Source organism: Trichosurus vulpecula, chromosome 4, assembly GCF_011100635.1.
Source record: "Trichosurus vulpecula isolate mTriVul1 chromosome 4, mTriVul1.pri, whole genome shotgun sequence".
Taxonomy (NCBI): domain Eukaryota; kingdom Metazoa; phylum Chordata; class Mammalia; order Diprotodontia; family Phalangeridae; genus Trichosurus; species Trichosurus vulpecula.
This window is the reverse complement of record NC_050576.1, coordinates 65,336,156-65,350,614: the sequence shown is the minus strand read 5'-3', so window position 1 is coordinate 65,350,614 and position 14,459 is coordinate 65,336,156. Positions and strand designations below refer to the sequence as shown.

The window sequence follows — 14,459 nt, the reverse complement described above, 5'->3', positions numbered from 1 at the left end:
GACAAGATTCCCAATGCCTAGTTATAGGAATATAAATTACAAGTAGCTAATTTGTAAAGTACTTTAAAATTTCAGAAATCAGCATTATGAATGCAAGAATTCCAAAATGGGCATCTCTTCATAATTTTCACATCTGATAAAATGAGTAAGATGTATCATTCCTTGCTACCAGAGGAAAACTACATGAACACTTCTTGAGTGAACATCTAAAAAGTGACAGAAATGAAACATGGTAGTTTTCATTTCATTCAACTCTCTGACAACCATTTAAAATGGAAAAAAAAAAAACCAGGTGATTTTTCAAAATTCACCTCAGAGAGACAACAAAATCAAAGTAAGTCGAAAGGGTGCTGTGAGTTAGTGTGATTTGGAGTACAACACTTCAAGACCATACCAATACACACTGAGTAAACAGACCATTTTTGGCTTTGATTTGTAATGACTGCATAACAATGATTACCTTAGGTCCTTGGGTTCTTCAGCCAACTTGGGGGGAGAACTTGCTTGCTGAGGTTCTACTTGGGGATAGGGATCTGACCCCCACATCATACGAGGTTCAGTGAGGGAAACAGCATGATCTCTTGCTGATCGAGCAATATGATCAAATGATTCAGAACTAGTTGAAGAACCTTCTATTTGGTCTCTTCTCATTAAGGGTTTAGGAGGAATCATTCCTATCATAAAAGTTCAGAAACAAATGAAATGCAAAACTAAGCTAAACAATGATAATCACAAGTAAATGGTATATAAGCAGAGATGACAGAATACTGTAATTTCATATTTGGGACGAGTGTCAATTATTTTTTTTTTACAAGAAATGCATACATTTTTAAAGAAAAAAGGACAAGAATATAGAAAGTAAAAAATTTTTACTTAACATGTGAAGCATTGTGGTAGGTGCTAAAAGCAATATAAAGATATGTCATACTTTCTGTCTACAAGGAACTTATAAGCCTAAGAGGGGTAAAACAAACAAACAGAAACAGAAGAACTAGAGTGCTAGATTATGGGAAAGCTTCATGTAAAGGGTTAAAAGGAAGCAAGATTAAACTTTGAGACAGGATAATAGTTTAAGGAACAGAGACAACCAGATGGCACAGTGAAGAAAGTCCAGGGCCTGGAAATATGAAGACATGAGTTCAAATCCATCCTTAGACCTTTACTAGCTGTGGGAACTTGGGCAAGTCATTTAACCTCTGGCTCCCTCAGTTTCCTCAACTGTAAAATGGGAAATAATAACCCAGGGTTATTATGAGGATCAAACAAGATAATATTTGTAAAGCACAGTGCCTGGCACATAATAGGTCCTTAATGCTCATTCCCTTTCCTTGTAAAATGTAGATAACACTTAAATTACCATATTGACTGTCACCATATTCAAGGAACTTTATAAATGAGAAAAGTCTCTAGATGGGTAAAACATTCCTAGCCCTATAAAGTATCAACTGCAGGTTTTTAGGCTCTTCTTTAGCCTCCCTCCCACTCTCCCAGCAACCACACCCTCTCACCTGAAACAGGAAGGAAAACTGCAGGGTAAGGTGGTGACAGCATTCAGTATTTAAACTGAAATGAAGTAAGACACTACTCCATCGTGTCCTCTCTTTAGCTAGTCTTGGCAAAAGTCAATCAAGGAACTGAAAACAAAGTAGACCCTGAAGAACTTAAAGAGCAATCTGGGAAGAATGAACTTGAACTAATTATTAGTTTACAACAATGACAACATACCAGGATGCATAGGGGGAATATCCATAGCAGGCCTTCCTGACATCATTCGGGGATCCATGTAAGATTGTACCATAAGCCAGCGTGGATCAAAACCCATGGAAGCTAAATGCTGAGGGTGAGGTTGCATGGGCTGGTAAAGAGTTCTATGTGGAGGAGGAGGGACAGCACCACTGGAAGGTTGAGAAGGAGCAGACTGTGCAAGGACACCTTGTTGCTGCTGCTGCCACTGCTGTTGTTTCATTTGTTCCTGAAAAGCAATGCAAGATCAACACAATGAATGGGAGTAAGTTAGCCTTTAGAACTTAAATTTGTAATGAAAAAATTATGAATTCAATTATAAGTCTAACTAATCTGAATATATAAGACTTAGTAACTAAATTTTTAACCTTTTACAACACATTTATTAAATGTGCAGTATGTGCCAGGCATTGTGCTAAGCTAGGAATGACAAGAAAAGTAAAAGACAGTCCTTGCCCTCAACAAGATCATGATTTAACAGGGGAGACCACATACAGACAAAGGCAAGGTTGCTGGAATGGGACTGGGAAAAGCTTCCTGTGGAAGGTGAGAATTTAGCTGGGACTTAAAAGAAAAGAGGGAAAATAACAGATTAAGAGGAAGAGCATTCCAGTCACAGAGAACTGTGGGAGGAAATTCTCTGAGACTGGAGATGGAATGTATAGTCAATGGACTGACAAGCACATGGAATGAGAGAGAGAGAGAGAGAGAAAGAGAGTGACTGAGTGAGTGTGTGTGTGTGTGCGCGTGCGCGCACGCGAGTGTGCTGGGGAAGTTATGAAAGGTTTTGAGTGCCAGAGGATTTTGTATATGAATCCTTGTAGCCACTGGAATTTACCAAGTAGGGGAATATCATGGTCAGACCAAAGCTTCAGGAAAATCACTTTGTTGGCTGAATGAAAAATGGATTGGAATGGGGAGAGACTTGTGGTAGGCAGACCTACCAACAGCCTACTGTAATAGTGCTGGTGTGAGGAAATGACAACCTGTACTGGGGTGGTGGCAGCATCAGAGAAAAGGGAACATATTAAAGAGATGTTGAAAAAGGGAGAATGACAGGCTTTGGCAACAGCTTGGATAGGGGGAGTGGGGAATAAGAGATAGTAAATAGTTGCTTTGAGCAGTATAAAAGTCCTTCGTCACAATATCCCTATGAAACAGGTAGTACAAATACTGCGACCATTTAAAAAAAGTAATGAAACTAAGGCTCAAAAATTTTAAGTCACTTGTCCATAGTGACACACAACAGTATGTGTTAGGAGTCAGAGTGCCTTTGAACACAGGCTGCACCAACCTTAGAGACCACCTAGTTCTTTTCATATGAAAATGACAATTCATTCCCACATGGAACTTCAAAACATTACCAATAAAAAAACAGGTATTCACTGTACTACATGCTATATTAAAAGAAGTGGAAGCCAAGATAGGGACAGCATGTGCTAAATCAGGAATAAAATTATATAAAGGGGCAGTGAAGGAGAGTGGTGAGAGACCAGAAAGAGTAAGTTACCCAGCTATCAAAATGCAAGTCTTCAGTTAAGAAGCTACAGTAGCTTTCAGAACTGAGTACAAATCAAGTACAATCTACTTGCTCTCTCTCCACAAAAATATATGCATGTTACATAATTTTATATATAAAATCTATATTTATACATAACACATGCACACACATAATGCATGCATTCATACATATAGAAACATATGGTGGGGAGGGAGGCATAAATTTTTGTTCTGAGAAATTACTAGGGTGGACATTCCACTGGAGATAGGCACCTCATCTGTAATGCACAAGGAACAGCCTGCAGTACCTGGAAGTTAAATAACTAGTGTCCATGGTCACAAAGATAAGTGTGTCAGAGGAAGCATTTGAATCCAGATCTTCCTGACTCCAAAACTAGCCCTTATTCCAAAAAGCTACCCAACATTAGATATTTGAAATTTTTGTATCCCAACCCACTACCACCATCACATTAAGTATTCACTAAATATCTGACCTTATAACTGCCCAAAATAATTTTTCTTCTCACCTGTTGTCTTTGGAACCGTGGTGGCAGTGACTTTTGAAATTGTTTGGAATAGCCTGAAGAAACAGCAGGTCGTGGCTGAGACCCTGAATCTAGTTCTATTTCATGAGCCACCTGTGGGGTTTCTTTTTCACTACGGTTGCTGTCTTGTCTAGTGAAAACTGGCTGTTCCTCTGACAAAAGAAAATACGTGACAATTACTTTTTATACCCATCTCTGTGGAGTTTTTCCATACACTTGATCAAATGATTTCATATACTGCACTTTACAAACCTTAAAGTGTTACAGATATGCTATTATGTCTTTTACTGTACACATACTAATTAAAATGGCCTCAACTTAATAACATTTTCCAAAGGAAGACAATTATAACACTTCTGAGAAGGCATGTTCTATTCTAATGGACGCTGATCTAGAAAAGTCACTGAGATTCTGGTGGATGATCATGGAATTCTGTAAAATTATTCACAATCCTAGGTTCCCCACAAATTCCGGGGGTGGCAGGCAAAAATAAAATTAAAAAAGCAAAATAATTAGATTTCTAAATTATAAATACATATCTAGCCTAATTTCCACTTTAGATTTAAGTGAGGGAGGATGTGCAAAGTCACCAGCCTCACTCTCTCCTTCAGTCACCTGGGTCCAGTGGCAAGATATAGATCAGAATGACTGGAGATGATCCCAGATGCAGGGTGAGAATTGCTTTTTACTGCAAGGGAAGCTTAAGTCAAAGACACAGAAATCCAATAAAGTGTAAGCCAAACTCATTCTATGTATTTACGGAACAGTATATGTCGTCAAGTAGGGTTAAACTGAAAAGGAATTAACATACAGTAAAATTTTAAAATATAATTTAAAATGTAGTTTTGCACACAAATGCAAAATGAAGTTTGAAAGTTCACTTTTTTTCAATGTGCCAGAGCTACAAAGCAACAAATTTCAAACAGGTTAATTGCCACTGTGAAAGATCATAGTGATGGCAAATGAAATGCCTATATCAAGTTTAATTGAGAATATATCATAGATTGAGATATATAATGTGATTAAAAAAAAAAGAAGATGCACATCTTGAGGTGTGCTCAAAAAAACCCAAAATCAAACCAAATCAAAAAATCCAGATTCATAAACTGAAGCAAAATTCTACTGTACTCACAGTATTCAGGGCAAAAATGTTATTAGAATATATTAGGACTGGGATTCCAAGATTGAAAATTAGAAAATGTCAGAAAATACAAATTTCACTATAAAGCTCTCAAATATACAGAGAAGTCCAAGGAGATTAAACAACCTAACAAGTCCTTAACAAAGCCAAAACTATAACACCACAAGTTTCCAGCTACCTAGTCCACTCTCTTAATCAAATCACACTGCCCATAGGCTCATGTTTCATAGTAGTCATAATATGAACATGTCTTTACTTCTGTTGCATTAATGATATTTAATTAAAAAAAAAAAACTCCTGACATTACCATAACTAGTTTCATCTAAAAGATAACCAGTATTCCCATTCGAAATACAAAATAATTCCAATTACACTGTCCTATCCCTTTCCACTGCCCCAGTAGTAGAGGGCAATATAGAAGAACTGAAATTACTGACTGCTAGGGTCTATAAAAATCACTATTTCCATTAAAAGCTACTTAACCTTTGTAGTTTGTGGTTAATGAGTTTTCTCTTTAGAAAAATACCTGACTACAGTTATTAGAAGGAGGGGAAAATGTTGATGGCTAAGATGGGGAAGGATGAGTGGCAGTCTTTTGAGAAAGTCTGACTGATTAAATCAAATGAGAATTCACAAGAAATGTACCTCAACTCAACCCTCCGTTGTAAAAGAAGCAAAAAACAAAACCTAATTCTGCTTTGGTATGACTAAGACTTCAAAACCCTAAGCAGATAAGTAATGAAGTGGTGGTAAAAGAAGTGGTCATTAAATTTACTCACTCCATATTAATAGAAAAATTCATATTAAAAGTATTTCTTTCCCCCCTCTAATTGAGATCTCTATTGAGTTGTTCCTCTGATGCTTCATTATGAAAAAGAGGTGACGTTAGATTTTTAAAGGCTCTATCAGGAGAGTAAAAGACATGGGAGATCTTGCTAAGCTGGTAAATCTTTTAGTATAGGAACCGGTGAGGGATCCTAAATGCAGAAGTCATCACAAGAATGTTAATTAAGTAAGAATAGGGCATGTTTTGTGAACTGCACTAGTGAAGCATATATTCACACCAATAAAACCACAGGAAAAAAACATGCACTCCAATTGAAAATATAATAATTGTGAAAACTTTACTTAGATATCCAAGAACTAAAATATGACATTAAAAAACATACAAACCTATTTTTTCTTTATTACAGCTTTCACTTTCTTGTTTGTCTAACACAGGTGGTAATGTAGGCTCTTCCCGTTCCAATTTTTCCTCTTTCTCTCTCTCTTTTTCCTTCTGCTGTTCTTTTTCACGCTCTTTCTCTCTCTCTCTCTCTCTTTCCAGTTCTTTTTCTGCTTCTCGTTGCCGTTCTAGTTCCCGTTCTTTTTCTTGCTCTCTTTCCCGTTCTCGCTCCCTCTCCAGCTCTCTCTCCTTTTCCCGTTCTCGCTCTAGTTCTCTTTCCTTTTCTCGTTCTCGCTCCAGTTCTCTCTCCTTTTCCCTTTCTCGCTCTCTCTCCTTTTCCCTCTCTCGCTCTCGCTCCCTTATTCTTTCTCTTTCCCTTTCCTTCTCTCTTTCTCTTTCCCTTTCCTTTTCACGCTCCCGTTCTCTAATTTCTTCAGGAGATGGCTGCTTTTCTACAATGCCATATTTCTCATTTAACTGTTTCAGCTTTTCTGCACATGCAGCTTTTCTCTGCTCTTCCATCCTCCTTTCTTCCTCTTCACGCCTCTTTCGAGCACGTTCTACCGCTGCAGAAAGTTCTGATGGCTGCCTTCGGCGCTGCTTCCAAGCTTCATCTTCATCAGGAATTTGTTTGGGAGGAAAAGGACCTGATCTTCCAGGTCCTGCCTGTCGATCAGGAGGTGGATGCTGAAATAGTAAGATAAAGAGCTCCAATTAACCATGATATGCACAAAAGTGAATAATGATCCTAGATTTAATAGGGGGAAGATCATTATAGCTCTGTTCTACCTGTTAAAAGACTACATCTCAAGAAATCTTTTTTCTAAAGTATCGGCTTGACCACGGCACTTTCCTGTTCAATAAGCTGCAATGGCTCCCTATTACTTCTCCTCTAATATGTATCTGCCCTTCATAACCTGTCCCCAACCTACCTTCCCATGTATACTATGATCCTGGATCCATAACTGTCCCTCATACCTTGCACTTCAAGTAGAGTCTCTATATCTTTGCAATGGTTGCTCTCCATGCCTAGAATGCATCCCACTCCTCAACAATGTCATTTAGAATCCTAGTTTTCTTCAAGTTTCACCCTCTCTGAAAAGTTTGAACCTATTTTGTATCTCCTTAAATACATACATGTTGTCTCCCTTGTCTATATTGTAATCTCCTTAAGGTTAGAGAGAGTATCACTTTTGAGTTTGTCTACCCAGGGCATAATCTATTGTCTGATACAATGTAGTTACTTAGTACACACTCCTTGATGGACTGAATGATACATTGGCATTCCATTATACCATGTTACCTTATAATATAACCTTGTAACATAACTTGATTCTATATACCAGGAAATAAATCAGATTATCAACATTGCTTCTTCTAGACCAGTGAATACACTCAGACATCGGCATGACAATCCCGCTTATCTTTGAAGAGCTTAAAAGTTTTACCACAGAAAAGACTTCAGTACTGACCTATACTGTTTTATAGCAGGAGTTTTTAAACTAGAATCTATGTTTTTAAAAATTTGATAGCTGTATTTCAATATAACTGATTTCCTTTGTAATCCTATGTATTTTATGCATTTAAAAACATTCTCTGGGAGAGGTTCATAGAGACTTCATGAAGACTGCCAAAGATGTCCACAATATAAGAAAAATTAAGGTTACTTGCACTAAAGAGGAAATTGAGAAAACTCAACCTCCAAATTTAAGTTACAGCAATTTAAAAGTGTGGGGTCAAAAAGATACATTAAGTTAATGTGCATATATATTTCAAAGCTCTGGGAATAAGCATGAAATATAAAAAGCTTCTTATAAGTTAAGATATAGGGGAAAAAAAACCTTTAGATATAAAGTTCTAAAACAGATGGGAAAGTAAACTATATGACAACTTGTGTCATGATAGCAAGGCATATGCTTAATAGTTTTGTGGTTTTTTTTTCTCATGAAAAGTTATATTAAAAACAAATGGATGAGCCAGATGTTAACTTAAAATGTAAAGTTCTGTATACATCACCAAAGTGTTTTCACTATTTGATTCTTGTAGCAAAATACGACAGGGGCAGGAATTAGAATTATTTTTCATCCAACAAGCAGGATTCACATGAAGAAAAAGAAAACCAGAGAAGGTCACAGAAATACAGAATTGTAGAACCAGGACTCATATTCTGATTCCCACTTGTGTACTCTTTACTATACAACAATGCCTGTAAAGGTAAATAAGTGAATTGAATTTGCTTTTGAAAAGCAAAGAAACTCTTCTACAGTAGATATTCAATACATACATTTTCTGATCTAATTTTTAACTATGATTTGAGATATTAGAGGATTCTTTGTATTTACTTTGCTATCTTAAAGTTTTTAGTTACTTTAAAAGTATCAATTATTCCAAGGTGATGTAAACCAAAGGTTCAATAATATACTCTAAAATACAAATAACTGCAAATCCTCGCTAAACACTCTGCCAGGACTATCTCATATACCTTCATGAATACAAATATCATCTAGAGGGCTAAAGTAAAAGAAATGGAAAAAAAAAAATGGCTTGACTTTGCAACAGACTTGCCTCAGTTACAATATACTAAAGGTTCCATGTAGCACCAAAAACCAAGTTTGTGTATCTTCAACGTTACAAACTACTTTCCAATAATGCCTAAGTACTTTAATTTTGCAAATACAGCATGCTTCATTATCTTGTGGCAATAAAGATTAGTCTAAAGATCACAAATAGTTTAAATGGGAATTCATTTTGTATTTAAATTCAATTATACAGATGTGGATACTATTCTGAGTATTCACTGTACAACCAAACAACGTCATTTGGACGAACTACAAGCTATTATTTACAGATTCCTAACATCCTCATTACTTACTGATAATGGCCAATAGCATCTTTTTCAGACTGATGCAAATCACCAGTTTACAAAAAGCTGCTATTTGTTACTCTAGTTCAATCCTACAATGAAATCTGTGGGCTGAACAGAATCTGAATTATTTTTAACTTCCTATGGGACAAAGGCTGAATGTAAAATAAGAACAAAACAGGGTCATGTTAACAATAATTAATTAGAAATACTATTAATAAGTGTGTAAATATGATAACCGTGAGTAATCAAGGTGTCTATTTTTACAGCACATCTTATTTCTTTACAAAACTCAGTAGTGTACAAGATTAAATTATAAAAATTTGTCAATTAAATGGCTTATCCATCTCAATCAACAAAAATTTATTAATGCTATGTACCAGGTACTATGTCAAGTGCCAAGCCCTTCTCCTCTAAAAGCATATATTTCAAAGGAGGAGACAACACAGACTGCAATTACAAAGTAAACAGAAGAGTCTTTCTTATAAGGGGTAGCACTTACAGCTTGGGGGATCCAGAAAAGTTGCTTGCTTACCTACTAAGTGTAGTACTTAGGCTGTGTACTGAAGTAAAAAGGCATGGACATAGAAAGAGAAAGAGCACTGCATGCAAGGAACTCAGTAACCCAGCATGGTTGGACCACAGATTATATATGAAGGTAAGGTAATGTGTAAGAAGCCTAAAAGCTGAGAAAGTTCAAGGGGGTGAAAAAGCTTTAAATTCCAAACAGAGGAATTTATATTTGGTCCTACTATAGAGTTCACGGAATAACAGGGTGACATGATCAGGACCACACTTTTTAGAAGGCAGGCTATTGCAATCCTCCAAGGAAGCATTATGAGGGCCTGAAATACAGATTGGGTGAGTGGAGAGAAAGGGTCTGTCCAAGAAATCTTGTAGAGATACAAATAAGACTTGGTAGGGTATGTGTGATGAGGGAGAGTAAGGAACTGAGGATGATAGTGAAGATGTGAACCTAGGTGACTGTAGGACAATTAAGCCCTTGCTAGAAGACGGCTAAGTTTGAGAAGTCCAGAGGACATGCAGATAGAAAGTTCACGTTGTGGGATAATGTGTGACTAGAGGTTAGGAGAAAGATCATTAAGTGAGGGGTAGCTTATAGCTGGCCAAATAAGATGAGGGGAAGAATAACATAACTGAATGTCTCTCAGGCCAGAAAGTGTGAAATGAGAGTGTATCTGGATAATTCTTAATCCATTAAACATGACTATTTACCTACCACTTACAAGTCTATTTCAGCTCATCTGTTACTTAATTTTATTCAAGTGAAAACCCGATTTTGTATTAATTTGTAGGTATCCTAAGGATAACAGAGTAATTTGAAATTCAAGTTCATCCTAAAGAATGAAAGATCTTAAGAGTTTAGGAAAAAAAAAAACCTCAAACCCAAAAAACACCTCAAACCCTCACAATTTTGAATACATAAAAAAAGCTTTTTAAGATTGCTACACTAAATTTTCCTGACTCAACAAAACCAAGACTTTTCAAAGAATAATTTTAAGTATAGATTTACAGATATCTTATTAGGTTCCTGAAGTAGAAAAAAAAACATACAACACCTCATAAGTGAGAAACATTTGTATGTGTCTTTCCACTCAAAAATTCAAGCACTTTAACTAGTAACTAGTAGCATCATACCTGCTGAGCAAGTGACTTTGGCTGAAGTGGCAAGTGGGCAGAACTGTTCTTCTCATGCACTAAGGACTGCACAGGGGGAGGTCCGCGTTCCTAATTAATAAAGAAATGGAAAAGATTTACAAAATATAGGTGTAAGAAATGTTAAAATATGAATCATTCTGACAAATAAATACATTTAATATTCTAAAATAAAATTCTAAATCTTTGAAAAGAGTCTCATGCTACAAGACCTAAAGTAAATCATTAGCCGATATTTCTACTAGTGGCTGAATACTATATTCATTGTACATTTTTATTCAACTCAAAACAACTGCACCAAATTTAATGTAAGAATTGAGCTTGTCATAAAATTTTGTTTTGAACTCAGGTCCCCCGACTCCAGGGCTGGTGCTCTACTCACTGCATCACCTAGCTGACCCATAAAATTTGTTTGTAATATAGAAATTTACTTATCCTTACCATGATAACGGTTATCAAAGGGTGATAAATTTACTATATATAAGGGAAATTATGCTACTTTAGGGAGTTATATTCAGCTAGGAACTAGACTACAGGGTGTTCCTAAAGTCTGGACATCTTCAACTTCAAATAACATCATATGATTTCATATTCATATTCCAAGATTGGTGGCAATGCGGAGTTATTGAGTTATTCCATTGAGTTCATGTGAATCTTGCAAAGTGCATCAACCTTTGCATCACAAATGATGAAAATCATATTGAAGATGTTATTTTGTTAATATTCCAATTAAATAAAATGTTGAAACTTTCAATCATTTCATTTCTTGAAAATATGCAATTTTGCCTATGTGTCCAGACTTTAGGAACACCCTTTATAGTAAAACCTAACATGGGAATGCATTTGCCTATCAAGCAAATCTCCTGTAATCGGTCTAACCAAGCAAGAGTTATTAATGATGATAAATATGCAAAGGTGTCTGCCCTGTTGCCAATATGCCCTGATGTTCTAAGAAAGCAAAAAAGGGACACACTGAATATTGAGAGCTACATAATAGGAATGAAGTTTTTTCCGCTAGAACGAGTACTGGATCAATTCTAGAGAAAGAAGTTTCCTGTATTCAAGGAGACATGGATTCCCAATTGTTAGCAGGTGACAGACAAGTCATCAAAGAAGAGTAGTAGTGGTTGGTGACTCTGGCTAAGGGGAACCAAGAAAGCTATATATATTGACCTGATAAATAATAGTGACTAAGAACTATCTGAGAACTATTCAACTTGAAGATCATTATTCCTAAAGATTATGAAGTTCAGTAAAACTGAACTGAACAACTCGGGGATTATGGCTAAATGAAGATAGTAAGATGATAAAAAGGTGAGTTTTGTTAAGTGAACACCCTCAAAAAGTGGGCAAATGACAGCTACACTGAAATCATACAACCTGAAATTAACCCTAGATTTCAAAGGATAAAAAGTGGCTAGGAGATGGAATTAGGATCCATAGTCTAATATATTGAGGGGAATGTCAATGCAAAAGGAATTAGAAACTTTCAAGAATGAAAACCTGGAGAAAAAGATTACAATAAAAAGAGGGAAATGCTTGTAGAGACTAATGTAGATGTTTGTGAATACTTAGAAGAGAAGCTATGGAAGTTAAAAACCAGTATGGTTTAATTAAAAAAAGATGTGAAGTTACCATTTATCTTTTTTACAGGGAAACTAGACTCAGGGAAATCCTGTAGATAAATACTTGAATAAAGTCTTTCTTACTACGCTTGAAGATCAGAGTAGAAATATGAGATTCTACAATAATGTGGTATAGTTAAGACAGGTGCATTTGGAACTAAGTGATTTCCAGAAACCTAAGAATAGTCATTAGTAACGAGTTATGTGTTAATTTGCAGGAAGGGAATTGTCTTTAGTCCCCCATTGTCACACATTTTCATCAATAATTCAGACAAAGACATAGATGGTATGCTTATTTTGAAGACAGCACACAGCTCCAACAATACCAACAGCATTGAACAATGGGCCAAAACAAATAAAATTAAAGAAGAATGCCTTTTTCTTGGGTTAAAAACATGAGCATCAAGTTTCTGTGAAAACCACCTTTGGATTTTATTTGACTACAAGCTGAATAAGAGTTGCATGGCCACCAAAAAATTTGTATCTTTTGAAAAGTACAGTATAACACAATCCAAAAGGCACTAAAGTGTTATGACTTGATAACGATAGTAAAACAAAACTACTGGAGATCAAAGAAAGAAGGGGCCCTGATATACAAAAATATTTAAAGGAGCTCTTTTTGTCACGGAAGCAAAGTGAAAGCTAAGGGGAGTACCTATCTGATCAAGTATAGGTGAACAAATTGTGATGTATAAATTGGAATACTGTGACCTAAAAAAGAGCAAAAGAGACTTTCAGAAAAACCTTGGAAGATTTGTTATAAGCTGGTACAAAATGAAGCGAGCAGAACGCGAAAATAACTTTTACATTAACAACACTATAAAGACAACTCTGAAAGTATCAAGAACTCTGATCAACCACAATTGCAGAAGATCAAAGATAGATTTGAAGTTATAGTGAAGCATATGTTAGCATTTACAGAGCAGCCTGCCTCAGGAGATAACAGCTACTGTGGTTCCTTCTCACTGGAAGAATCAGATAAAACCTATATAATGGATTCATTAAGAATTCAATGAATGGAAGAAAAACATGTGTATGAACATAACAGAGAAGCAGATTTCAGGTAACTATAAACTACCATTTAAGTTATCCAAAAGCAAAACTGTTCAACTAGTCACACTTGTTCACTAGAAATCTTTAAGCTGAAACCAGAAAAGATATCTGGGGCTGTAAAACATTTTAAATTTACAAAAGTAACAAATAGTTTGGCCTAAATAGCCTCTCCCTTTCTTAAAAATCTTTAATTCAATAAGAATGTACAATATGATATACTTTCCATGGACTGTGCAAAAATAGACTACGTTTGACTTTCAGTAAGTTACTATACTTCAACTGCATGACGTTCGAATAACTCTCCCCCCCCACCCTCACTATTTCAAACATGCCCATTACAACGGACTCTTGCTGATTACTTTATATATACAACTCAGTTCAACAAACCTGATTAAAAGGAGGTCCTTTTCCATAGGGACCCTTTGATACTCCTGACTGTGGATGCAACTGAGGTTTGCTGCTAGAACCTTCATCATCATCTTTTCGGTTTTCAGCACTTTCAGAAGTCTTTGGCGCTTCTTCTTCACTGAAGAACAAAGGCATAAAAAGAATGGGGAAAAATATTATGTGTCATCAATATCTATTTTATCCACTATATTTTCTGTGTTTTTAAATTGTGGTCTGTGGAATACCCCCATTTCTTTTTACAGATTTCCAAGAAAGGTAGTGAAATGGAGATGAAAAATAGCAGACAGGACTCCTGTGACTATCTCAGAAATTGTCCCTGCTTCAGTTCAGAATACCAACAGCTTTATGGTTAACCAAGTTTGCAACACCAGAGCCATCCTCAATTTCTCATTCTTCCTTTATCCACCTAATCAGTTTAAAAGTTGCCAATCCCACCTCCACATCTCTTCTGCATTTAGGACCTTCTGTCTACTCACAATTACAATCCTATTCTGGCCCTCATCACTTCTAGCTTAAATTTTACCACCTTGAATTGATCTCAAGCCCCTTCTCTCTGCAATCCATATTCCATACAAAAGTCAATGATATTCCTAAAGCAGACCCAAGACACCATACTGACCATGTTACTTCCTTCTTATTAACTCACTGGCTAATAATTGCTCCCAGGAACAAATACAAAACTTGCCATTTTAAGCATTTCACGTAGTGCTAGTTTAATAACCTGTCTTACCCTAAACTT

At 36.1% G+C, this 14,459-nt stretch overlaps 1 protein-coding gene across 4 annotated transcripts in view; it reads right to left on the bottom strand.

Moving 5' to 3' along the window:
• PRRC2C (proline rich coiled-coil 2C) overlaps window positions 1-14,459 on the bottom strand; it is a 93,891-nt gene that overhangs the window by 35,370 nt on the left and 44,062 nt on the right. For all 4 annotated transcript variants that reach the window (XM_036758291.1, XM_036758292.1, XM_036758294.1 and 1 more), the window contains exons 10-15: window positions 13,700-13,838; window positions 10,617-10,706; window positions 6,103-6,781; window positions 3,771-3,940; window positions 1,726-1,972; window positions 461-674 (exon numbers count right to left, since the gene is read on the bottom strand). In XM_036758291.1, the coding sequence (XP_036614186.1) occupies window positions 461-674; window positions 1,726-1,972; window positions 3,771-3,940; window positions 6,103-6,781; window positions 10,617-10,706; window positions 13,700-13,838 (1,539 nt within the window). The remainder of the gene's footprint in view (window positions 1-460; window positions 675-1,725; window positions 1,973-3,770; window positions 3,941-6,102; window positions 6,782-10,616; window positions 10,707-13,699; window positions 13,839-14,459) is intronic.